The 17,146-nt window shown below is 53.7% G+C and overlaps 3 protein-coding genes and 1 long non-coding RNA gene across 13 annotated transcripts; 2 read left to right on the top strand and 2 right to left on the bottom strand.

Moving 5' to 3' along the window:
- The first annotated feature begins 696 nt into the window (after positions 1-696).
- Positions 697-4,047, top strand: MPIG6B (megakaryocyte and platelet inhibitory receptor G6b). Of its 4 annotated transcripts, none has more exons than XM_077904662.1 (6): positions 697-996; positions 1,187-1,528; positions 1,667-1,757; positions 2,099-2,139; positions 2,250-2,348; positions 2,477-4,047. In XM_077904662.1, exons 1-5 carry the CDS (start codon positions 936-938, stop codon positions 2,318-2,320), a joined length of 606 nt encoding a protein of 201 aa, XP_077760788.1. In that variant the 5' UTR covers positions 697-935; the 3' UTR covers positions 2,321-2,348; positions 2,477-4,047. The 4 variants fall into 4 exon arrangements, with proteins under 4 accessions (XP_077760788.1, XP_077760786.1, XP_077760789.1 ...); XM_077904660.1 differs by having other exon boundaries at positions 699-996; positions 2,269-2,348; XM_077904661.1 differs by lacking the exon at positions 1,667-1,757 and having other exon boundaries at positions 701-996.
- A 321-nt stretch (positions 4,048-4,368) lies between these two features.
- On the bottom strand, positions 4,369-7,810 carry DDAH2 (DDAH family member 2, ADMA-independent). 7 transcript variants are annotated; one of them, XM_077904648.1, is made up of 8 exons: positions 7,423-7,810; positions 6,960-7,043; positions 6,225-6,587; positions 6,022-6,121; positions 5,824-5,897; positions 5,547-5,666; positions 4,881-4,945; positions 4,369-4,691 (listed from the first exon to the last, which is right to left on the bottom strand). In XM_077904648.1, exons 3-8 carry the CDS (start codon positions 6,519-6,521, stop codon positions 4,388-4,390), a joined length of 960 nt encoding a protein of 319 aa, XP_077760774.1. In that variant the 5' UTR covers positions 6,522-6,587; positions 6,960-7,043; positions 7,423-7,810; the 3' UTR covers positions 4,369-4,387. The 7 variants fall into 7 exon arrangements, with proteins under 7 accessions (XP_077760774.1, XP_077760772.1, XP_077760776.1 ...); XM_077904646.1 differs by lacking the exon at positions 6,960-7,043; XM_077904650.1 differs by lacking the exon at positions 6,960-7,043 and having other exon boundaries at positions 6,225-6,583.
- A 148-nt stretch (positions 7,811-7,958) lies between these two features.
- On the bottom strand, positions 7,959-13,439 carry CLIC1 (chloride intracellular channel 1). The gene is made up of 6 exons (XM_077904659.1): positions 13,166-13,439; positions 11,021-11,130; positions 10,691-10,816; positions 10,427-10,533; positions 9,619-9,800; positions 7,959-8,355 (listed from the first exon to the last, which is right to left on the bottom strand). The coding sequence occupies exons 1-6, from the start codon at positions 13,202-13,204 to the stop codon at positions 8,194-8,196; spliced, it is 726 nt and encodes a 241-aa protein (XP_077760785.1). The 5' UTR covers positions 13,205-13,439; the 3' UTR covers positions 7,959-8,193.
- LOC144317785 (uncharacterized) lies at positions 11,483-16,661 on the top strand. Its single transcript, XR_013383743.1, has 2 exons — positions 11,483-12,156; positions 16,220-16,661. It is a non-coding gene; the product is annotated as an uncharacterized LOC144317785 (long non-coding RNA).
- Positions 16,662-17,146: the final 485 nt, after the last annotated feature.

Raw genomic sequence — 17,146 nt, 5'->3', positions numbered from 1 at the left:
ACTAAGGCCTGGCCTGGCCTGCTTTAGTTCAGTGAGGGCCAATGAAGTCCAGGGTGGGGCATATGCACCTGCTCCAGGGCGCTTCCCAAATCAAACCCTGCCAGTCTGGGTGGGGACACCATTGGCCAGGAGGGACAGCATGGGCATAGAGAGATGAAGTAGAAGCTAAAATAAGAATAGAAATTGTAATGATCATAATAGTGATGAGCACTGAGTGAGTGCTCCTGTGTGTCAGCCATTGTTCTAGGCATTTTAGGTGTATTCCTTTTTTAAAAAAATTTCTCAATACTCTGTGACATAGGTGCTTTTATCCCTGTTTTATAGATGAACCAACAGGCCCAGAGAAGTTAAGCAACTTGTCAACATCACTGGCTAGTAGATGGTGAAGGCAGGTCTTTTTTTTTTTTTTTTTTTTAAGATATTATCTATTTAATCACGAGAGAGAGAGAGAGAGAGAGAGAGAGAGAGAGAGAGGCAGAGACACAGGCAGAGGGAGAAGCAGGCTCCACGGAGGGAGCTCAACATGGGATTCCATCCCGGGACCCCAGGATCACACCCTCGGCCAAAGGCAGGCAGTAAACCGCTGAGTCACCAAGGGATCCCCTGAAGGCAGGTTTTGAATTCAGACCTCCAGGATGTTCTAGGCCACTGCTACTCTGCCTGCGGGGTGGGGTGGGGGGGGTGGGCAGGAGTGGGGGGGTAAAGTATTCGAAAGTGCTTCTGTAACCAGTCTGAGCACCACTTTCAACTGAGTATGGTTTGAGGGCTGTGAGCGATCCTGCAAGGACTCCCAGAAGGATCCTGGCAGCTGGGAGCCCCGCCCTGCTGTTATCAGAGCCCCCAGACCCGCAGGCCTCCCCACAACTCCCCCTAGTTTCCCTCCGGTCTCCTCCTCCACTGATCCACTCACCTTCTCTCACCACCACACCCAGGCCATGGCCTTGGTTCTGCAGCTGCTGCTGTTGCTCCTGTTGAGGGTCCAGGGGGACCCCGGGGGTAAGCCATCCCGCCCCAGGAAAGTTGGGATGGGCTCGAGGGAAGACTGGGGGGGGAGGGGCGGTGATGAGTGTGGTTAGATCCCGGCTGGCAGAAGTGCAGAGAGGAGATGAGAGAGAGAGAGAGGACGTGGGAGTGGGCTTTGTCCGCCCTGCAGACTCGCCCTAACTCCTGCCCCCTCCAACTCCAGCCTCACTGGACGGCCGCCCTGGAGACCGAGTGAATTTCTCCTGCGTAGGCGTCTCGCATCCCATCCGCTGGGTCTGGGCGCCCAGCTTCCCTGCCTGCAAGGGCCTGTCCAAGGGACGCCGCCCAATCCTGTGGGCCTCATCGAGCGGGATCCCCACTGTGTCTCCCGTCCAGCCATTTGCTGGTCGCCTACGTGCCCTGGACCCTGGTATCCGGTGGCTAGAGCTGCTCCTGAGCGCGGGGGACTCAGGCACCTTTTTCTGCAGGGGCCGCCACGAGGAAGAGAGCCGCACGGTGCTTCACGTGCTAGGGGACCGGGCAGATTGCAAGGCTCCAGACCACGGTAGGTCCAGGGCTCCGCGCTCCGGACTTAACTCGGACACACACCCTCGTGGGCAGAGGCCTTGGCTGGACAGCTAGTTGTCTGTCCTCGCACCCCCGACCTCGGCATCCACCACCACCCCTTCCTCCGTTCCCCCAGGGTCCGTGTATCCCCAACTCCTGATCCCCCTGCTGGGCGCTGGGCTGGTGCTGGGACTCGGGGCGCTGGGCGTGGTCTGGTGGTGGCGCAGGTGAGCACCACGGGCGGGCCTGGTTACCCGGGCCGGGTCCGCGGGAGGGGCAGGACCAGGGCCTCCGTGGGCCGCAGCTGGACCGAGAGCCCTGCCGTGCGGCCTAGAGGGGAATGGGCGAGGTCCGCGCTTGGGCGGAGGCCGGGGGTGGGTAGGTGGAGCCGCGGCTAGGGAGGCGCAGCTGGAGCCGGAGCCGGAGCCCCAGCCGGGTCAGAGCGTGGGCGGAACTGTCTGTGGGGGTGGAGCCTAAACTGTGCGGATCGGAGCCTTGGAGTTGCTGGGTTGCTGCTGGAGGACGAGACAAAACTGGTGGCCCTCAGAGACTTGTACATCCGTTACAGACGATCACCTCCGCATCCGCCTCGACCACTCCCCAGATTTGGTGAGACTAACTCCACCCCATTTTCCTTCTTCCACACCTCCCACCTCCCAATTCATGGAGTCTGAGCCCTTGCTGGGAGCAGTGTTGGTCACTTTCTCTCAATTCTTCAGCTCTGTCTCCCCCATATAGAGCCACTAGTGAAAGTCGACTCCCAGAGGCCAGTAAAGGAGGAGGAGCCTAAGATGGCAGGGGACCTGGACCAGGAGCCGGTAAGGGCCTGGGGATTGGAAGGGGGCCGGCCAGAATCCCCAAGAGCAGTGGACCAAGAAGGACAGAGTCCTGTATCTCCCAGCGAGTCGGACTTCTGAGACCCCCTGCCTCCCTCTCCACCTTTCAGAGCCTGCTCTACGCAGACCTGGACCATTCGGCCCTCAGAAGGCCACTACGGTTGTCGCCAGTGGTTCCTGCTGATGCCTCCACCATCTATGCAGTTGTAGTTTGAAGGGAAGCCCTTATTGTAAACCTCACAAGCTGGAGGTTCTCCACAACTCCCGGCCCCTTCCTGGTCCCTCACCTGGAAAAGGAATGCACCGCGAGATAGAACTGAGCACTAGCTTGAGTCAGGAACCCTGAGTTCCAGGCTATCTCTCTGCCACTGATCTTGCTCCTTCAGTTACCTCATCTCTCCTATAACCTTCACGTCCCCTTCACCACCAGTGCCCTCTCTAAACCTGATCAAACCCTGTCTCCCCATAAGATATCAATCAACAAGTTCTAGATGTCCTGTTTCTTCCCTTCCCTCCAGTCCAGCTCTTTGAGCCAGGAGCCTACACCTTTTCTTCCCCGTCACTCCACTCCCCCTGAGGTTGCCAGTCAGGTCCTAATGGTCACACCCAGTAGATTTATGGGCTTGGTCTTCGATTATTTTCTTCTTTAAGCTGTTTTTCTTTAAGGCTGGTGTCTTCCTTTTGGAAAAACTCTTCTTCCTCGCTCCCTACTGCCTTGCTATTCTCCACCATTCTAGGATTGTCCTTTCCTTTATCTGACTTCCTCTCTCCTGGAAACCTGTCATCCACAGCCAGTCCTCAGCCCTTACCTCTGCAAACAACCCTCTGAATTCTCTCCAGCTCAGATCTCGAGTAATGGGATTTCCTATCTATCCCTGGGACATCCCTGCCTAGTCAGCAGTAGGCATTTTGCACACAGCATTGTCACTCACTTAATCCTCCTCTGCATTCTCCCTTAATCAACCAGTTGCCTAAGCCAGAAGCTGGGAGTCATGTAGACCTCCTTCTGCTCACTCCCACACAATGAACCAAGTCCTGAAATCCATACCCTTCTTCACACCAATTCAGCTGGCTGCCACTTGAATATACTCTCCTCATTTCTTCCCTGGGTTACTCATTGCCTCACCTCATCTTCTTGTCCGTGCCCTCCTCCCTGAAGCCAGAGAGATCCTCCCCAAATGTTAACCTTCTCACAGCCTGTATTCCAGAGCTGTGGTATTTCTTCAGTTCGGGACCCATGGGCCTTGGCTTTGGGTACAAGGTGCTGGCAGCACTCTCCCTACTCTCCAGGCTTGCTTTGTCACTCCACATTCACACAACATGCCAACCTTGGAGTGATTCTCCCCAGCCTCCAAATATGCCTTTGACACAGTGCAAGTCCTTCTTCCTGGATCACCCTTTTTCCTCCTCCCCACTACCGTCCTGGCCAATTCTTTATCCCCAGGACTCAGTTGAAATATAGCCGTTTCTGGGAAGGCATTCCTGATCCTCTTTGCCTACCCCTGCATATATTTTGATGCTGTAGGAAGTCTCCTTATTCATCTCATAGCAACACCCTGTGAATTGTTCTATCACAACCTGTATTTCAATTTCAATGTACTGTTGAGTTCCCTGATATCAAGAGACTGACTCTTTTTTTATATTACTGCTAAGCCTCAGTAAACGAGTGAATGAAAATTCACGAGTCCTGGAAGCAACACTTCTTCCTCTGTATCCACTAGGGGTGGGTCGGTAATCTCGCAGCCTCTGAAACATCTGACATTTAGATAAATTGAGTGATCTGCCCATAATCTCTTTACCTTGTATATGCTCCCCACAATAGAAATTCTATCCTGCCCATCTTGTGCCCAAACACCTGATAGGGCTGGCCAATGAGTCAGGAAGTACTTAATAAGGGTTTGATGAATGAAAGAGACCTCTTTCCCAAACACTAACCTCAACCTCCGATTTCAGCCTTGCCCCTATCCCTCTGCTCCAATAAGACACCAGCCACATCCCAGTCTAAAAGGTCAGTTGTTTTATTAGTTCTGAGGAAGAGGACTCACCCAGTGGACTCTATTCCTTTTTCCCACACTAAGCCCTCCCTCCCCCAATCCTGGGGCCCTCTCCCCACTACTACCTAGTCCCTGTCCTCTATCTAAGCTTCCTTCCCCTTCTACTCCCTCTGCTGCCCTACCCATGGCCAGCCAGGACCCTGAGGCCAGGCCCTCAGCTGTGGGGGCGTGTGCTGAGCACCAGGCAAAGGGAGCTAAGACCGGCGCCTGCCTTCTCCAGTTCTGAGCAGGACACAGGTACCAGGGTGACGTCAGAGAGCTTCTGCAGTGCCTGCAGGGAGGACACGAAGTGAGAAGAGGGGAGTAAGGACCTGAGGCCACAGCCAGGCCCTTTTTCTAGCCAGCTGGGAGTGGCACCACCCAAGCTTCTAGAGAAGGTACCCCTTCTTCCTCCCACTAGGAAGGCCTAAGACTTCTTTCTCTGATTGTTGTTGTTGGTGGAGCTCCTGCCTTCCCTCACCTCTTGGCTATTGGGCAGGTCCCCACCTCCACGGTGCAGCAGGAAAGGGGGCACACCGGGCAGTCCTGGACGTAGAAAGAGACAGTCAGCAGCCGCGTCATCTGGGAGGGTCAGGGACGCATAGGGGTGGTCTGTCAACACTGCCATCGCCTGAGGGAGAGGAAGGAGGAAGCAGTCAAGTCTAACAGCCTTTCCACAACCAAGTCTGGTGGCCCTACCACCATTAAGGGCTGGGGACACATTTACATTTGTTGTATAATAATGAGCTCAAGCACTTGCCCTCAGTTTGTGTCAGGCACTGCTCTTAGTGACAAAGGTCTTAGTAACCTTTGTTAAGTTCCGACCTGGACTCACATGCAGTTCTTTCTACCCTCTTGTCCCCTTCTCCAGCCCACATGGGTCAATCTCATCTATCCTTTGTCATAGCTTAGACGCCCCCTTTGGGAAGTTTCTTGAAACTTGGGAAGATGATGGTAATCGACTGTACTCCCTGTCTCTGTCCTTAGTAGCGTCTTGCTTTCTGATGCGTTTTCACACTAGATGGACGGCTCCGTGAGGGCAAGGGTTGAAGTTAATTCCCCAAACCTCCCAGCTCTCCGCATCCCCCAACCCCCAGAAGCCAAGCCTACTTGTTGGCCGCGCGCACCCAGCCCCGCCCCTCCTCACCCTGACAGCCTTTTGGGCTGCGTCGCTGCTACCGGCCACCACAGTGCGGGGCCCCCCCATGCCGCAGAGGCTGCGGAGGTGGCAGGGGCTCGAGACCGGCACAGTGGAGACAGCGAAGTCCTAGGGGCAACAAAAGAAAGTATTCGGGGACGCGGGAGAGGTGAGGGGATTCCCGCGTTTGCTCGGGGCTTCTCCCTCTTCGGCGCTGCCCCCCCTCCCCACCCCTCCAGCCCCCCCACCCCCGCTTCCCCAGCGCGAAGCCTGTCCCGCTCCTCACCCGGAACGTGTCTGCCACGATCTCAGCTCCTCGGTGGTTGGTCCACTTGGAGAGGCCTACGAAGAACTCCCGGCCTGAGCCCAGGGAGGCCGTGGAGGTTTGAGAACCACAGTGAGTTGAACAAGGCCCCACCTGGCTCAGACTCCCCAACTCTGCTTCCCAGCGCCAAGCCCAGGGATGCAGGCACCTAAGCCTCACCGGTAAAGAGAACATCAGTGCCATCCAGAGTCGCGTTCTCATCCCCCATCTCCACAATCCGGAGCCCAAGGTCCTGAAGGGCTTTGCGGACTCCATCGACCTTAGGGCAGGAAAGAGGGCGCGGGGCACAGACATTCCCACCCACAATTCGTAAAGCCCCGCAAGTCCAGCTCCTCCTTTCCCTTTATCCCGCCCCCCCTCACCTCCGGCCTGCGGGCGGGGCTCCAGGGCCGCGTGATTAGGGCCGTGTCCCCTTGGATCACGGCGGTGTCACCAAGCAGCGGTCCCAGCGGCAGCGACTCTTCAGGAGGCAGTTCTAGCAGCTGCAGCCCCAATCGCTGCCTCAGTTTACCCCCCAGCACCCCGTGCTCCCTCTGAGCTTTAGCCAGGTCCAGAGCCGGGAGGCCAGCCCCCGCACCTTCCCCCGAAGCCAGGCTCTCCGGGACCCCCCGGATCAGGGCATGGGAGCAGCGGCCCAGCCCCTCCCCTGGCGTCCCCATCCCATCCACACCGTCTCCCCCTCCGGCCACGCTGATTTCTTTAGTTTTCTCTTTTACTTCACCTGTCTGGGAGAAAAGACAGAAAGGGGAGGAGGCAGAGAAAGAGACATGCACAGAAGGGCATCGGGGGATGGTTAAGAGCGCCTGGGTCTTCTTCTGCCACCTCCGGGCGCCCCTCCCACTTTACCCCACCCCCTCCAGACCTTCCTTTCCTGCCGACCCCATTCCACCCCGCACCCTTCTGGGTCGGCTTCTTTGGATGTAGTCTGAGGAACAAGATCGGGACCCCTAATCTTCAAAACACCTGTTGCCCCCTGTTCGGGGGCTTCGCGAGGTCCCTGCTAGGCGCCCCTCTTGGCAGCCGCTAGGATGCGCTCACTCCCCAAAAATGCAACGGCCCCGCCCCCTTAACCCTTAGCTGCTCGCTGCTGTAGGGACCTGAAGTGTGGCGAGGGACCCGAAGGGGTTATGGGCCAGGAGGAGACAGCTGCGGAGAGGGTCGGGGTCTGGAAGATGGAAGTCCTGAACGCCCGAACCGGAGAGGCAGAGAGGGGCAACGAGGAATTAGAATCTAAGGAGTTAAATATCCTCTCTCCACCCCGGCCGGCCGTGCTGCCTCTAGCGCGACCCAGTATAAACCAGACCGAGTCCCGGAGGACCGGGAGAGGTCTAAAACGAAATCCAAGGGGCGGGGAAACCGGGGGCGTGGTCCCAGGGAGCGGGCGCCACTCCCGGCTCCGGGACCCGGTCTCCTGGTTCATCTTCCCCAAAGTCTACCCCGCTCAGCTCCGCATCCAAATTTTGGCCTCCTGCACTCTTGTCCACTGCGGGCACGGGCTCGGCACCCTCAAACTCCAGCCCTCCACACGGTCCAGGGGACATCTCCAATCCCTAGACTTACCTCCCGCGGCTACCGGGACTCCTGCGCTCTGTGATCTCGGCTGGGCCCCACCCCCCTGAGGACAGAGTTGGTTGGAGAAGGGAGTCCTAGTCTTCAAGCCTCGGGGACAGGACCTCTCGGCTTTTGAGGGGTCTCCGGCTAGGCGAGCTCAAGAGCTGCGGTGGGGCGGGGGCGCGACGGTCTGGCGGCTCCCGGGCATTGTCTAAGCGGGACGGGGCGGGGCCCCCGAGACCACGCCCACTCCGCCCCGCTAGGCCTCGCCGGCTCCGCCCGGACTGCGCTCCCCGCCTCCGAACTCGGCCCCGCCCCAAGTGCTGTCCAGGCCCATCCAGATCTGGCTGGCTCTGAGGGCTGAGCTGCAAATGCGACACGGACACGAGACGGCCTTACGGTGGACCGGCGCGAAAAATGGAAGTCGGACCACCAATACTCCGCTTCGAAATTCCTGGCTTCTGCCCTGAGCTCAAGGTCACCGACCCACTTCTCATTCCGTGTTACCCACTACTCAAGCCCCCTTTGTCTAAAACGACACTGTATTTCCAATCTGTATTTTATTACTGAAATACACTGCCCTACCCGCACCACCCCACAATAAAAATCTTACCTAGATTCCCCATCATCCCCTCCAGCCCCCCAGCCAGCCCTGTAGAAGCGCTTCAGGATTCTCTGCCCACTGGCCATTTTGAAGTGTGTCCTTTGGGTAGCCACGTGAAAACCAGCTGGTGTCTTTGTGGAGAAAATGGAGAGGAGAGACGGAGCCTCAGGAGGGACTTATTTGAGGGCCTTGGCCACTTGCTCATAAGCCAGCTCGATCTCCTCATCATCTGGACAGGTGGAGGCAAACTCTTCCCGAGCATAGGCATTACGCAAGTACCGATGCACTCCGCGGAACACCTCTGGGATGGAGAATCCCCTGTATTTCTTACACACCACCTGGGTGTGGGGAGAGAAGAAGGACCAACATGTTATGTTAGCCTCGAGGAAGCCACACTAGCTGCTAGGCTCTTGGTCTTTCCCTTCTCCCAAGACTTATGGGATAAAATCTAGCCTTCCTGTCCAGGCATTCAAGAACCTCCACTATCTAACTTCTTTTCCTGTGATTCTTATCTCCCATATGAATCATCTTCTCCAAAGGGATTTCTTTTTTTTAAAGATTTATTTATTTATTTATTTATTTATTTATTTATTTATTTATTTATGATAGACATAGAGAGGGAGAGAGAGAGGCAGAGACACAGGAGGAGGGAGAAGCAGGCTCCATGCCGGGAGCCCGACGTGGGACTCGATCCCGGGACTCCAGGATTGCACCCTGGGCCAAAGGCAGGCGCCAAACCGCTAAGCCACCCAAGGATCCCCTCCAAAGGGCTTTCTTAACTCCTCACTATCTTCTCCGGTGTTTGCCCTTCCTTTCCACTTACTTAAATCCTGGCCATTTATAACCAGCTCCTTTTCAGACCACCTGTTCCATGGTGCCATTTCTCTCTTCTTGATTTTATTGAAATATAATTCATAAATCATAAAATTCTCCACTTGAATTTCCAGTGACTTTTGTCCCTATTTTTCATTTGGCTTTTAGTCATGCATTATTACTTAACTTTTGTGTGACTGTTTTATCTTCCCAGCTAGATTTCAAATCCTTTGAGGACAAGGGCCAATCGTGATACATCTCTGTATCTTTCAGTGCCTAGTACACAGATGTTCAGTACAGAGGTCTGTGGCCAACTGACATTAGGCCAAGGTTTTATAAAGTAAACCATAGTTTTGAGGCTAAGACAAAAACATGGGAACCAGTAGTTTTCATTTTTCATCACGAGACAAAGTAAAGATGGATGCTCGAAAAAGAGTTAAGGCTCTGATTTTAGGAAAAGGCTGCTTTGTCTGATCTGGGGATTTGGCAGTGATAGAGACAGGAAGCACACTCTTGACAGCAATGCAGGGGTATGTTACTCCTGGCCAGTCTGTTTGCACCCACAGCCTATATATCACAGAATGTAATTCTCTCAAACACTGGTCTGGTTCAATTCTCTCAAGCAATGACTGGTGAGAAGGAATGGGATGTCTGCTATTGGTAGCAATCCCTAGAAACCATCCTAAGAAAGAAACCACCTTTGGAGTGGTTGTCATGGGAAACCAGTGTGGGAGCTTCTGAAGGAGCCATTCCAGTGGCCACTCTCTGCTCCTACAATGACCACCCACCTGTACTATGTGGAGTTTTGGCAAGAGGTTGCAGTCAGCCAGAGTGAGCTCATTGCCATCCAGAAACTTCCTCTGTGAGATGCCCTCATCCTCAGCACTGGTCTCATCCACTTCTTCTGGGAGGGGGGATGTCAAGTAATTGTCTAAAACTTTCAGGGCTTTCAGGAGCCCCTTCTCCAGATCTGTGCAAGAAAGGGGAATTTGTAAGAACATTAGGGGAGTGACATAGTCCAGGAGGGCCTGGGGAGTGTGTGTGTGTGGGGGGGTGGTGGTGAATGAATACCAATGGTGAGCCAAATGAATACTAATGAATACTAATACCAAACTAATAACATCTGACAAAAACACAGTTAGTTTTCCATGAGTTATTCTAAGCACTTCCCATACAGAAACTCACTGAATCAACCCATGAAATAAACAGGCATTGTTATCCTCATTTTATAGATCTAGAAATGGATTTATAGAGAGATTAAATGAACTGCCCAAAGTTACATAGCTTGTAGTGTTTGTACTCAGGTCGTCTGGATCAAGAGTTACTATTCTTAAGCATGAAAACAGGCCATCAACCAACCTAACTAATGTCCTAGTGGGGGAGGAGAGGCTAGGTGACAAACGAGAGAAGCTTAAGTCACAGCCAATGAAAATGCAAGGAAATATGGGGTTAAAGCAAAAATAAGGGGGCTGGGGTGGGAGGCAGGGAGAGTGTGCCAATAGCTGCTCCATCTCCCTGATATTGGGATTTCCAGATCCAATCCTTGGATCTTCTCCATTCCTCCTAGGACCCTGGCCTCCAACCCTTAAGACTCACTATCATTGAGTGCCGGGTTTGAATTCTTGATGTAAGCAGAAAATTTGGCAAATATGTCCAGCCCAGCCGTGTTGGATTCAGGGTTCAGAGCTGCCAGCTTGGGGTACCTGAAAGCCAGTGGGAGAAACAGGATAAGATATCTTTTGCTGAGAACCTCAGCTCCCCTGCTCCACCCCACCACCATTTCTGTTTTCCAGTTCTACAACCTCTCTCTTTCCTACAGTCTCCCAGCTACCCACCACTTCCTTTCAAGTGCCCTTGTACCTGGGAGGGCACAGCACTGCCTCCAGAAACTCCTCAATCTTGTTGGTGTCTGTGTGTACTTCAGTGCCATACAGAAGGAATGGGAGCTGCCCTCCTGGGCACAGCTTCTGTACTGTCTCGGTCCGCCTGGAGAAGAGGTCAGGCATCAGGACAGGAAAAGGGGGTCAGGGAGAAGCAGAGAGGGGAAATGGAGGGATGTGGAAAGAAAAAGGAGCTCTGGATGGAGGGAGGGCAAAACAGTGCAGGATGAAAGGACGAGGAGGATGGGTGAGCGTGTGTGTGCATATGTGTGTACATGAGGGGTGTTCAGAGGAACAGAAATTGGCCCACCTCTTGGTGTCAACAGTGGTTACGTTGAAGGTTACTCCTTTGAGCCAGAGTACCATGAACAGTCTCTGGGAGAAGGGGCAGTTCCCAATCTTGGCCCCATCACTGCCGGCCTGAAAAGCAACCCCCATCCCAAGGTTAGGCCTGGTACACCCAACCTACCCCAGGCCATTCTCTACACCGCCTACTCCCAGATCTAGCGTTCTCTGCCTAGTCAGGACAAGCAGCTCACTACTAAAAGCTCCCCACCCCCCAGACATGGGCTCTCCACTCTGGAGGTGGAGCAAACCTAGGGCAGAGGTCAGCTTCTGGCTCCCCAGAGAGTTCAGGACAGGTGGGAAGTAGGCAGAGGGACTGGGTTGGGGAGAACTTGGGAGGATCTGGACCCTAGAGAGAGCAGACAAATAGTAATGTAGTTTTACATGCTATTCTAAGCACTTTACCCACAAAAATTTAATCCTAAAGTCTGTAGAGAGACTTTGGTGAGGCCAGGGTTGTAGGCTAGAGAGAGGCCTGGATTCCTGAATCGAATAGAGCCTGTGAATGGGCAAGGTATGACCGCTTTGGAAGCCAGAGTTCTGGTTCTCTACACCTCCACTCAAGCTGTTTTTGGCAGCTGGGTGGGGAGTCAAGGGGCCCAGAGCCTCACCCTAAAGATGTAGTGGGCTTTGCAGAGGGGGGCTGCCTTCTAATTGGCAGGTGGTGACCTCATCCCCCAAGGGACCTCCCCCTAGGCTGAGGGTGATTCATCTCAGGCTGTCTCGCAGTCTCTGGCCTCAGCAGCTTCCTTCCTGGCAAGGAGTGGGGGCAGGGACCAGGGAGGCTGAGAGGCCTGGGCAACGGAGGGCCACCTTCCTCTTCCCCACGCACTACTTGTGGGGTCTCCCAGCACACAGCCCCCAGCTCCAGATAACTCTCCTCACACTGGACCCAAGGCCAGAATCTGTAGCGCAGCCCCACCCAGGAATAAAAACAGCCCTTGAGGCTGAGTGTGAGTGAGGTGGGGACCACACCTAAGGGGGGGTGGGTGGACCCAGGCGCCAGGCAAGGCTGGGCCCGGGAAAGGCTTCCCTAGAAGCCCCAAGCAGAAAGGAGGGAGAAAGTGGCAGGACCGCACAAAGGAGGACAAACAAAGGGGGGTAAGTGGAAAGAAAGGCGGCAGGAAAGTAAAGGGTGGGGAGAATGTGCAAACCAGGAGGCCTACACAGAGAGGGAGGTACAGAGATGAGATCCAGGCTTGGGGAAGAACGCCCCTGCAGCAGGGAGGGGAGCGGAGCAGAAAGAGTGAAGTCCGCTGTCTGCGCTTTCATCTCCAAGGGCCAAAGGACCACTGTTCCTCATCCACACCCAGAGAGAGAGGACAGAGTTGGGGTGGCTCTCTTTTTCCTGTTTCTAAAACCCCAAGCCCTCAACAACCTAGCCCAGATCTCCTCCTGATCCCTCCCCCACCTACCCTCATGGTAGCCCCAGCTAAACTCCCAGCTTGCCACCTCCCAGTCTCTCGCTTCCCAGTCCCGGGGACCCTTCCCCACCCACCCCCTCTCCAGCCCCGCTGCTAGAACTCCACTCTCATTCTCCCATCTCCTTCCACCTCACCAGTCCACCCCCGAGGATTTCCTCTCGGCCTCTCTCACCACACCCTCTTCCTTGAAACCAGCCCTGCCAAACACACGCGCGTGCACACACACACTCACATTTCTCCAAGTCTCCCCCAAGACACACAATCTGGTCTTCTCCCAGGACCACCTGTCCCAATGTTTCCTTCCCTCTGACCCTCCCAAATCCTGTTGGGTTTCAGTGCCCCCTTCTCTCCGTCTTCCCATCAGCTGGTTCCCACCCACCTCCTCCACAATATTCTCAACTGTTGGGAACCCTCCCTTCTCCCTACCTTCCGGCCCTTTAGGCTGCTGGAAACTTGCACTCGTACAAACTTTTCAGGGTTGTGCACAGAATTCTCATCACCCGCTGGCACAATCGCCTTCCCGGCCCGACCACCCCCGCGATAAAGGCACACCCAAGATTGCACCTGAGGCTGGGCAGGGGGTCTAGGTGGGAAGGGACTGGGGAGTTAAAGCTGGAACTGGGGAGAGGTGAGAGGTGCCTTCCAGGGATCGGGACACTGGCCTAGGAGGGAGACAGTGTTCCTACCTTCACGAACAGTTCAACCTGAGGTTGTTCTTCAGCCATGGTTGCGACGGGGACCAGGAAGCGGCGGCGCTGGGGGAACTGGGAGGGGCCCGGGCCAAGGAAGGCGGGTCTCACAAGCAGGGAGTCTGTCCCCCAGACCTAGGGCAGTCCCTTCAGCGCCACACGAGCCCGATGAGACCCGCTCACACACCCACGGCCTCCCCAACGGCCCAGCGCACCCCACACCCAGCCCCTCCGGCTCTATCCCCTCCCAGGGTAGATCAGGGAGCCGCTGACTCACCGACCGGCTCCGCCCTGAACCTGGGGAGGGGACAGGAGGGGGGCGGGACTCAACGATCTAGGGAGTGGGTCGAGAGGGAGAGCCTCTGGGTCTCCTAGAGAGTAAGAGATGGGGGTGCTAAGGAGAGGGAATCCTGGAACCTCCGTGTTTCTCCACCAGTCTCCTTGAACACAGGACTTTTTTTTTACTGCCTCAGTTTCCCTGCTGCGTTAATCAGGAGACACTCCCACTCCACCCTCACCCAAGAAACCACACCAACAGCTTGGTCAAGCCCGTGAGGGCCCAGGGAGGGAATTTTAGAATATGAAGATGATTGTTTATTCCTTTTTCCATGGTCCTTCCAGACTCCAGCAGGACAGGGACTTGGAAGTGGAGACTGAGATTGGGAGAAGAGAGTATTGAAAGGTTAGGGCAGGGGATGGGAAGAGAGACCACCAGTCCTTCTGCTAGGGAAACAAGCCAAAGGGCCTCATCGCTGGGGGAGGTCTGCTCCTCCTCACTGGCCTCCTTAGCTTGAACACTTCCACGCTTGCCCCCATTCCAGGCCCCTTCCTGTGACCCTTGCCCTTTTCTCACTGATAGGTTGAAGATAGAATGGGGGGGGCGGGGGGAAACAGGGATATTGTAGCCCTAGAATAGGAGCTGCACTGATCCTGGATGGGAATGGTAGCTAGTCCTTTCATGAAAGAAAAAAAGCAAAGATCAAACGGAATAATGTAAGTGGAGTCCCCGGAGGCACAGACACAGAAGTAGGGAGGTAGAGGAAGAGTAGCTTGATTTTGGAGGTTCTGGCAACTCCTGATGATCTGCTGAAAATGGCTTAATGATATGTCCTCCAAACTGGACATATTCCAGCCTCCATATCTTGAATCTCTCTTCTACCCTACCATACCTTCTCTTCCTTCCTCACCACTGCTGTCTAACAAGAGATCTACAGCTCCAGAAAAAACATGGTGGAGTGCAAGGACGGAGAGGAGCAAAACAGGCTTTGACACGTAAAGGAAGGGAGACCTGGGGCAGGACTTGGGTGGAGTGAGAGACGTGCTGCTGGAAGCCAGCAGTTAGTGGTTTCCTTTCCTACTTCCTCTTCTGTGGGTTTTCTTCTCCCTGGGAGAAGGCCTATCTCTCTCCTCCCCAGAGAAGAGATATATTGTATTTGTTCCCTTGAATAGTAAAGTCCTATAAGGTTGTAGAATGATTCCTTGAGTGTGTGTATGCATGGCGGGGGGGGTTCTCCTCCATGGGTGACCCTCATTTTCTGCACACAGGACCCCTTGTCTGAGGAAAGGAGGCCAAAGCAGCCCTATTCTTAGGGTCCTTTTCTGCTCTAGTTGATCGATGTCCATCAGAGAATCTGCCCCACATAGATCTCCCTTCTGGGAGATGCCTCAGACAAATGGGGCCAGCCCTGAGCTCAAACAGGTTTTGGCAGCTTTTTCTCTGCCGCTTTTCCTCTCCTACAGCTTTATGGCTAGAGCTGGCTTGATCATCAATATTGACTTTGGCTGGCTGGCATGGCTACCCACAAGGTATTTTGCCTTAATTTCCCAGATGACAGATAATGCTGCCCTCTCTTGGTACTATCCAGCAGTGCCTCCTGGGCTGCACCCCCAAATCCTGCCTCAGAGAATTTTCTCTCTGGTCTCATCTCCTTATCCCTGCTTTTCTCCTATCTCAGTATCTACCCTTTCCTTCGAAGGATGGCTTCTTTTTTCACTCTCTCCCCTTCCTTGTCTTGGTAAACCAGTCCCTAATCTCTTTTCACCCCAGATTGGAAGGTGTGTCCCTCCCTGACACGCCTTAGAGTTGTGATGGTCTCTTCCAGGTTTCCATAGCTTCATTGCTCAACAGTTTGCCAGGGGTAACCATTAACCTAGCCCTTAACTCCCTCCCCTACTTTTCTTGCTAGAGGGGATTTTCCAATCATTGTTTAGAAGAGCCAGGTTACCCCACCATCTTCTCTAACCTCTTGGATGGGATCTACCCATCTCAGGGTACCTAAGGCAAAGCTAGAGAGGAAGATGCATTTTAAGGGATTTTTTTTTTTTTTTTTTTAGTATATATTGATTTCTGTCCCCCTGACAATCTCCTTGCTTCTCCGCTCCTTACACACACTAAAAAATAAGCTTCATGAAGTCCATAATTAAATGTTCAGTACTTAGATTCTGCCACCTGGCCCAGAGTAGGCACTAAATAGTTGCTGGGTGAATGAATGACACCCCTGTCTTTAGGGGTGTGTGTGTGTATGTGTGCACCTGTGGAGAAGAGGTATAGACATGTCTCAGTGGGGGTGTAGGTGTTCTTATCAGGTCTACTTCTCTCCATTGAATGCTTCTACCTCCTCTGGGGAGACCAAAATCAAAATTAGGCCCAGTTGGGATGCCTGGGTGGCTCAGCAGTTGAGTGCCTGCCTTCAACCCAGGGCATGATCCTGGAGTCCGGGAATCGAGTCCCACATCAGGCTCCCTGCATGGAGCCTGCCTCTGTGTGTCTCTAATGAATACGTAAAATCTTAAAAAAAAAAAAAAAAAAAAAAAAGGCCCAGTAGTGCCCTTGCGGGGGTGGTAATACTCTGCACCAAGGAAATAGGCAAAGGAGGACTAAGATGGGAGTCTCACTTATTTCTGCTTATTTATTTGAAACACGTAGTAGCTCTTACCAGTTTACCAGGTACTGTCCTAAGCTGTTCAACAAATATTAACTTAGTGGGTGCAAATATTAATTTAGAGCTGTTGGCACAGGTTTAATTGATGTAACTTATCTCCACTCTCCAGAAAAAAACGCAACTCCCCTCTGCCGCTTTGGCCCGCCCCACACAACACCCCTACACCAGTTCCCTGTGCTCAAGCTCCGCTTCGGACTTTCTAGGGGGCTCTACGTCGTGTCAATCAAAGGCCAGAGGGGATTAACCCCAAAGATTCAGATGCAATGAAACGCCAGGACACCTGCACCCCGATGTCTATAGCAGCAATGTCCACAATAGCCAAACTGTGGAAGGAGCCCCGGTGTCCATTGAAAGATGAATGGAGGGATCCCTGAGTGGCGCATCGGTTTGGCGCCTGCCTTTGGCCCAGGGCGCGATCCTGGAGACCCGGGATGGAATCCCACGTCGGGCTCCCGGTGCATGGAGCCTGCTTCTCCCTCTACCTGTGTCTCTGCCTCTCTCTCTCTCTCTCTCTGTGACTATCATAAAATAAAAATAAAAATTAAAAAAAATTGAAAAAAAGAAAGATGAATGGATAAAGAAGATGTGGTTTATGTATACAATGGAATATTACTCAACCATTAGAAACTACAAATACCCACCATTTGCTTCGACGTGGATGGAACTGGAGGGTATGATGCTGAGTGAAGTAAGTCAGTCGGAGAAGGAGAAACATATGTTCTCATTCATTTGGGGAATATAAATAATAGTGAAAGGGAATAGAAGGGAAGGGAGAAGAAATGGGTAGGAAATATCAGGGAGGGAGACAGAACATGAGAGACTCCTAACTCTGGGAAATGAACTAGGGGTGGTGGAAGGGAGGAGGGCGGGGGTGGGGGGGAGTGGGTGACGGGCACTGGGGGGGGGCACTGGACGGGATGAGCACTGGGTGTTATGCTATATGTTGGCAAATTGAACACCAATAAAAAATAAATTTATTTAAAAAAAAATCTGGTAAAATGCTCAACCTACAGCCTGGTAAACTATATGTACTAAA

This window comes from Canis aureus, chromosome 7, assembly GCF_053574225.1.
Source record: "Canis aureus isolate CA01 chromosome 7, VMU_Caureus_v.1.0, whole genome shotgun sequence".
NCBI classification, from domain to species: domain Eukaryota; kingdom Metazoa; phylum Chordata; class Mammalia; order Carnivora; family Canidae; genus Canis; species Canis aureus.
Note: the sequence above shows the minus strand (reverse complement) of the source record. Positions and strands in the feature narration are given on the sequence as shown.

Coding starts and splice junctions, on each gene's coding strand:
- MPIG6B (XM_077904660.1), top strand. CDS start 936: ATGGCCTTGGTTCTGCAGCTGCTGCTGTTGCTCCTGTTGAGGGTCCAG. Junction 997..1,186: donor GGTCCAGGGGGACCCCGGGG/GTAAGCCATCCC, acceptor CTCCAACTCCAG/CCTCACTGGACGGCCGCCCT. Junction 2,140..2,268: donor TCGACCACTCCCCAGATTTG/GTGAGACTAACT, acceptor TCCCCCATATAG/AGCCACTAGTGAAAGTCGAC.
- DDAH2 (XM_077904645.1), bottom strand. CDS start 6,746: ATGGGGTCGGCAGGAAAGGAAG. Junction 5,667..5,823: donor TCGTGGCAGACACGTTCCGG/GTGAGGAGCGGG, acceptor TGTTGCCCCTAG/GACTTCGCTGTCTCCACTGT. Junction 4,946..5,546: donor CAGCCCAAAAGGCTGTCAGG/GTGAGGAGGGGC, acceptor TTCTACGTCCAG/GACTGCCCGGTGTGCCCCCT.
- CLIC1 (XM_077904659.1), bottom strand. CDS start 13,204: ATGGCTGAAGAACAACCTCAGGTTGAACTGTTCGTGAAG. Junction 10,817..11,020: donor ACCACTGTTGACACCAAGAG/GTGGGCCAATTT, acceptor CCTCTTCTCCAG/GCGGACCGAGACAGTACAGA. Junction 9,801..10,426: donor AAACCCGGCACTCAATGATA/GTGAGTCTTAAG, acceptor TTTCTTGCACAG/ATCTGGAGAAGGGGCTCCTG.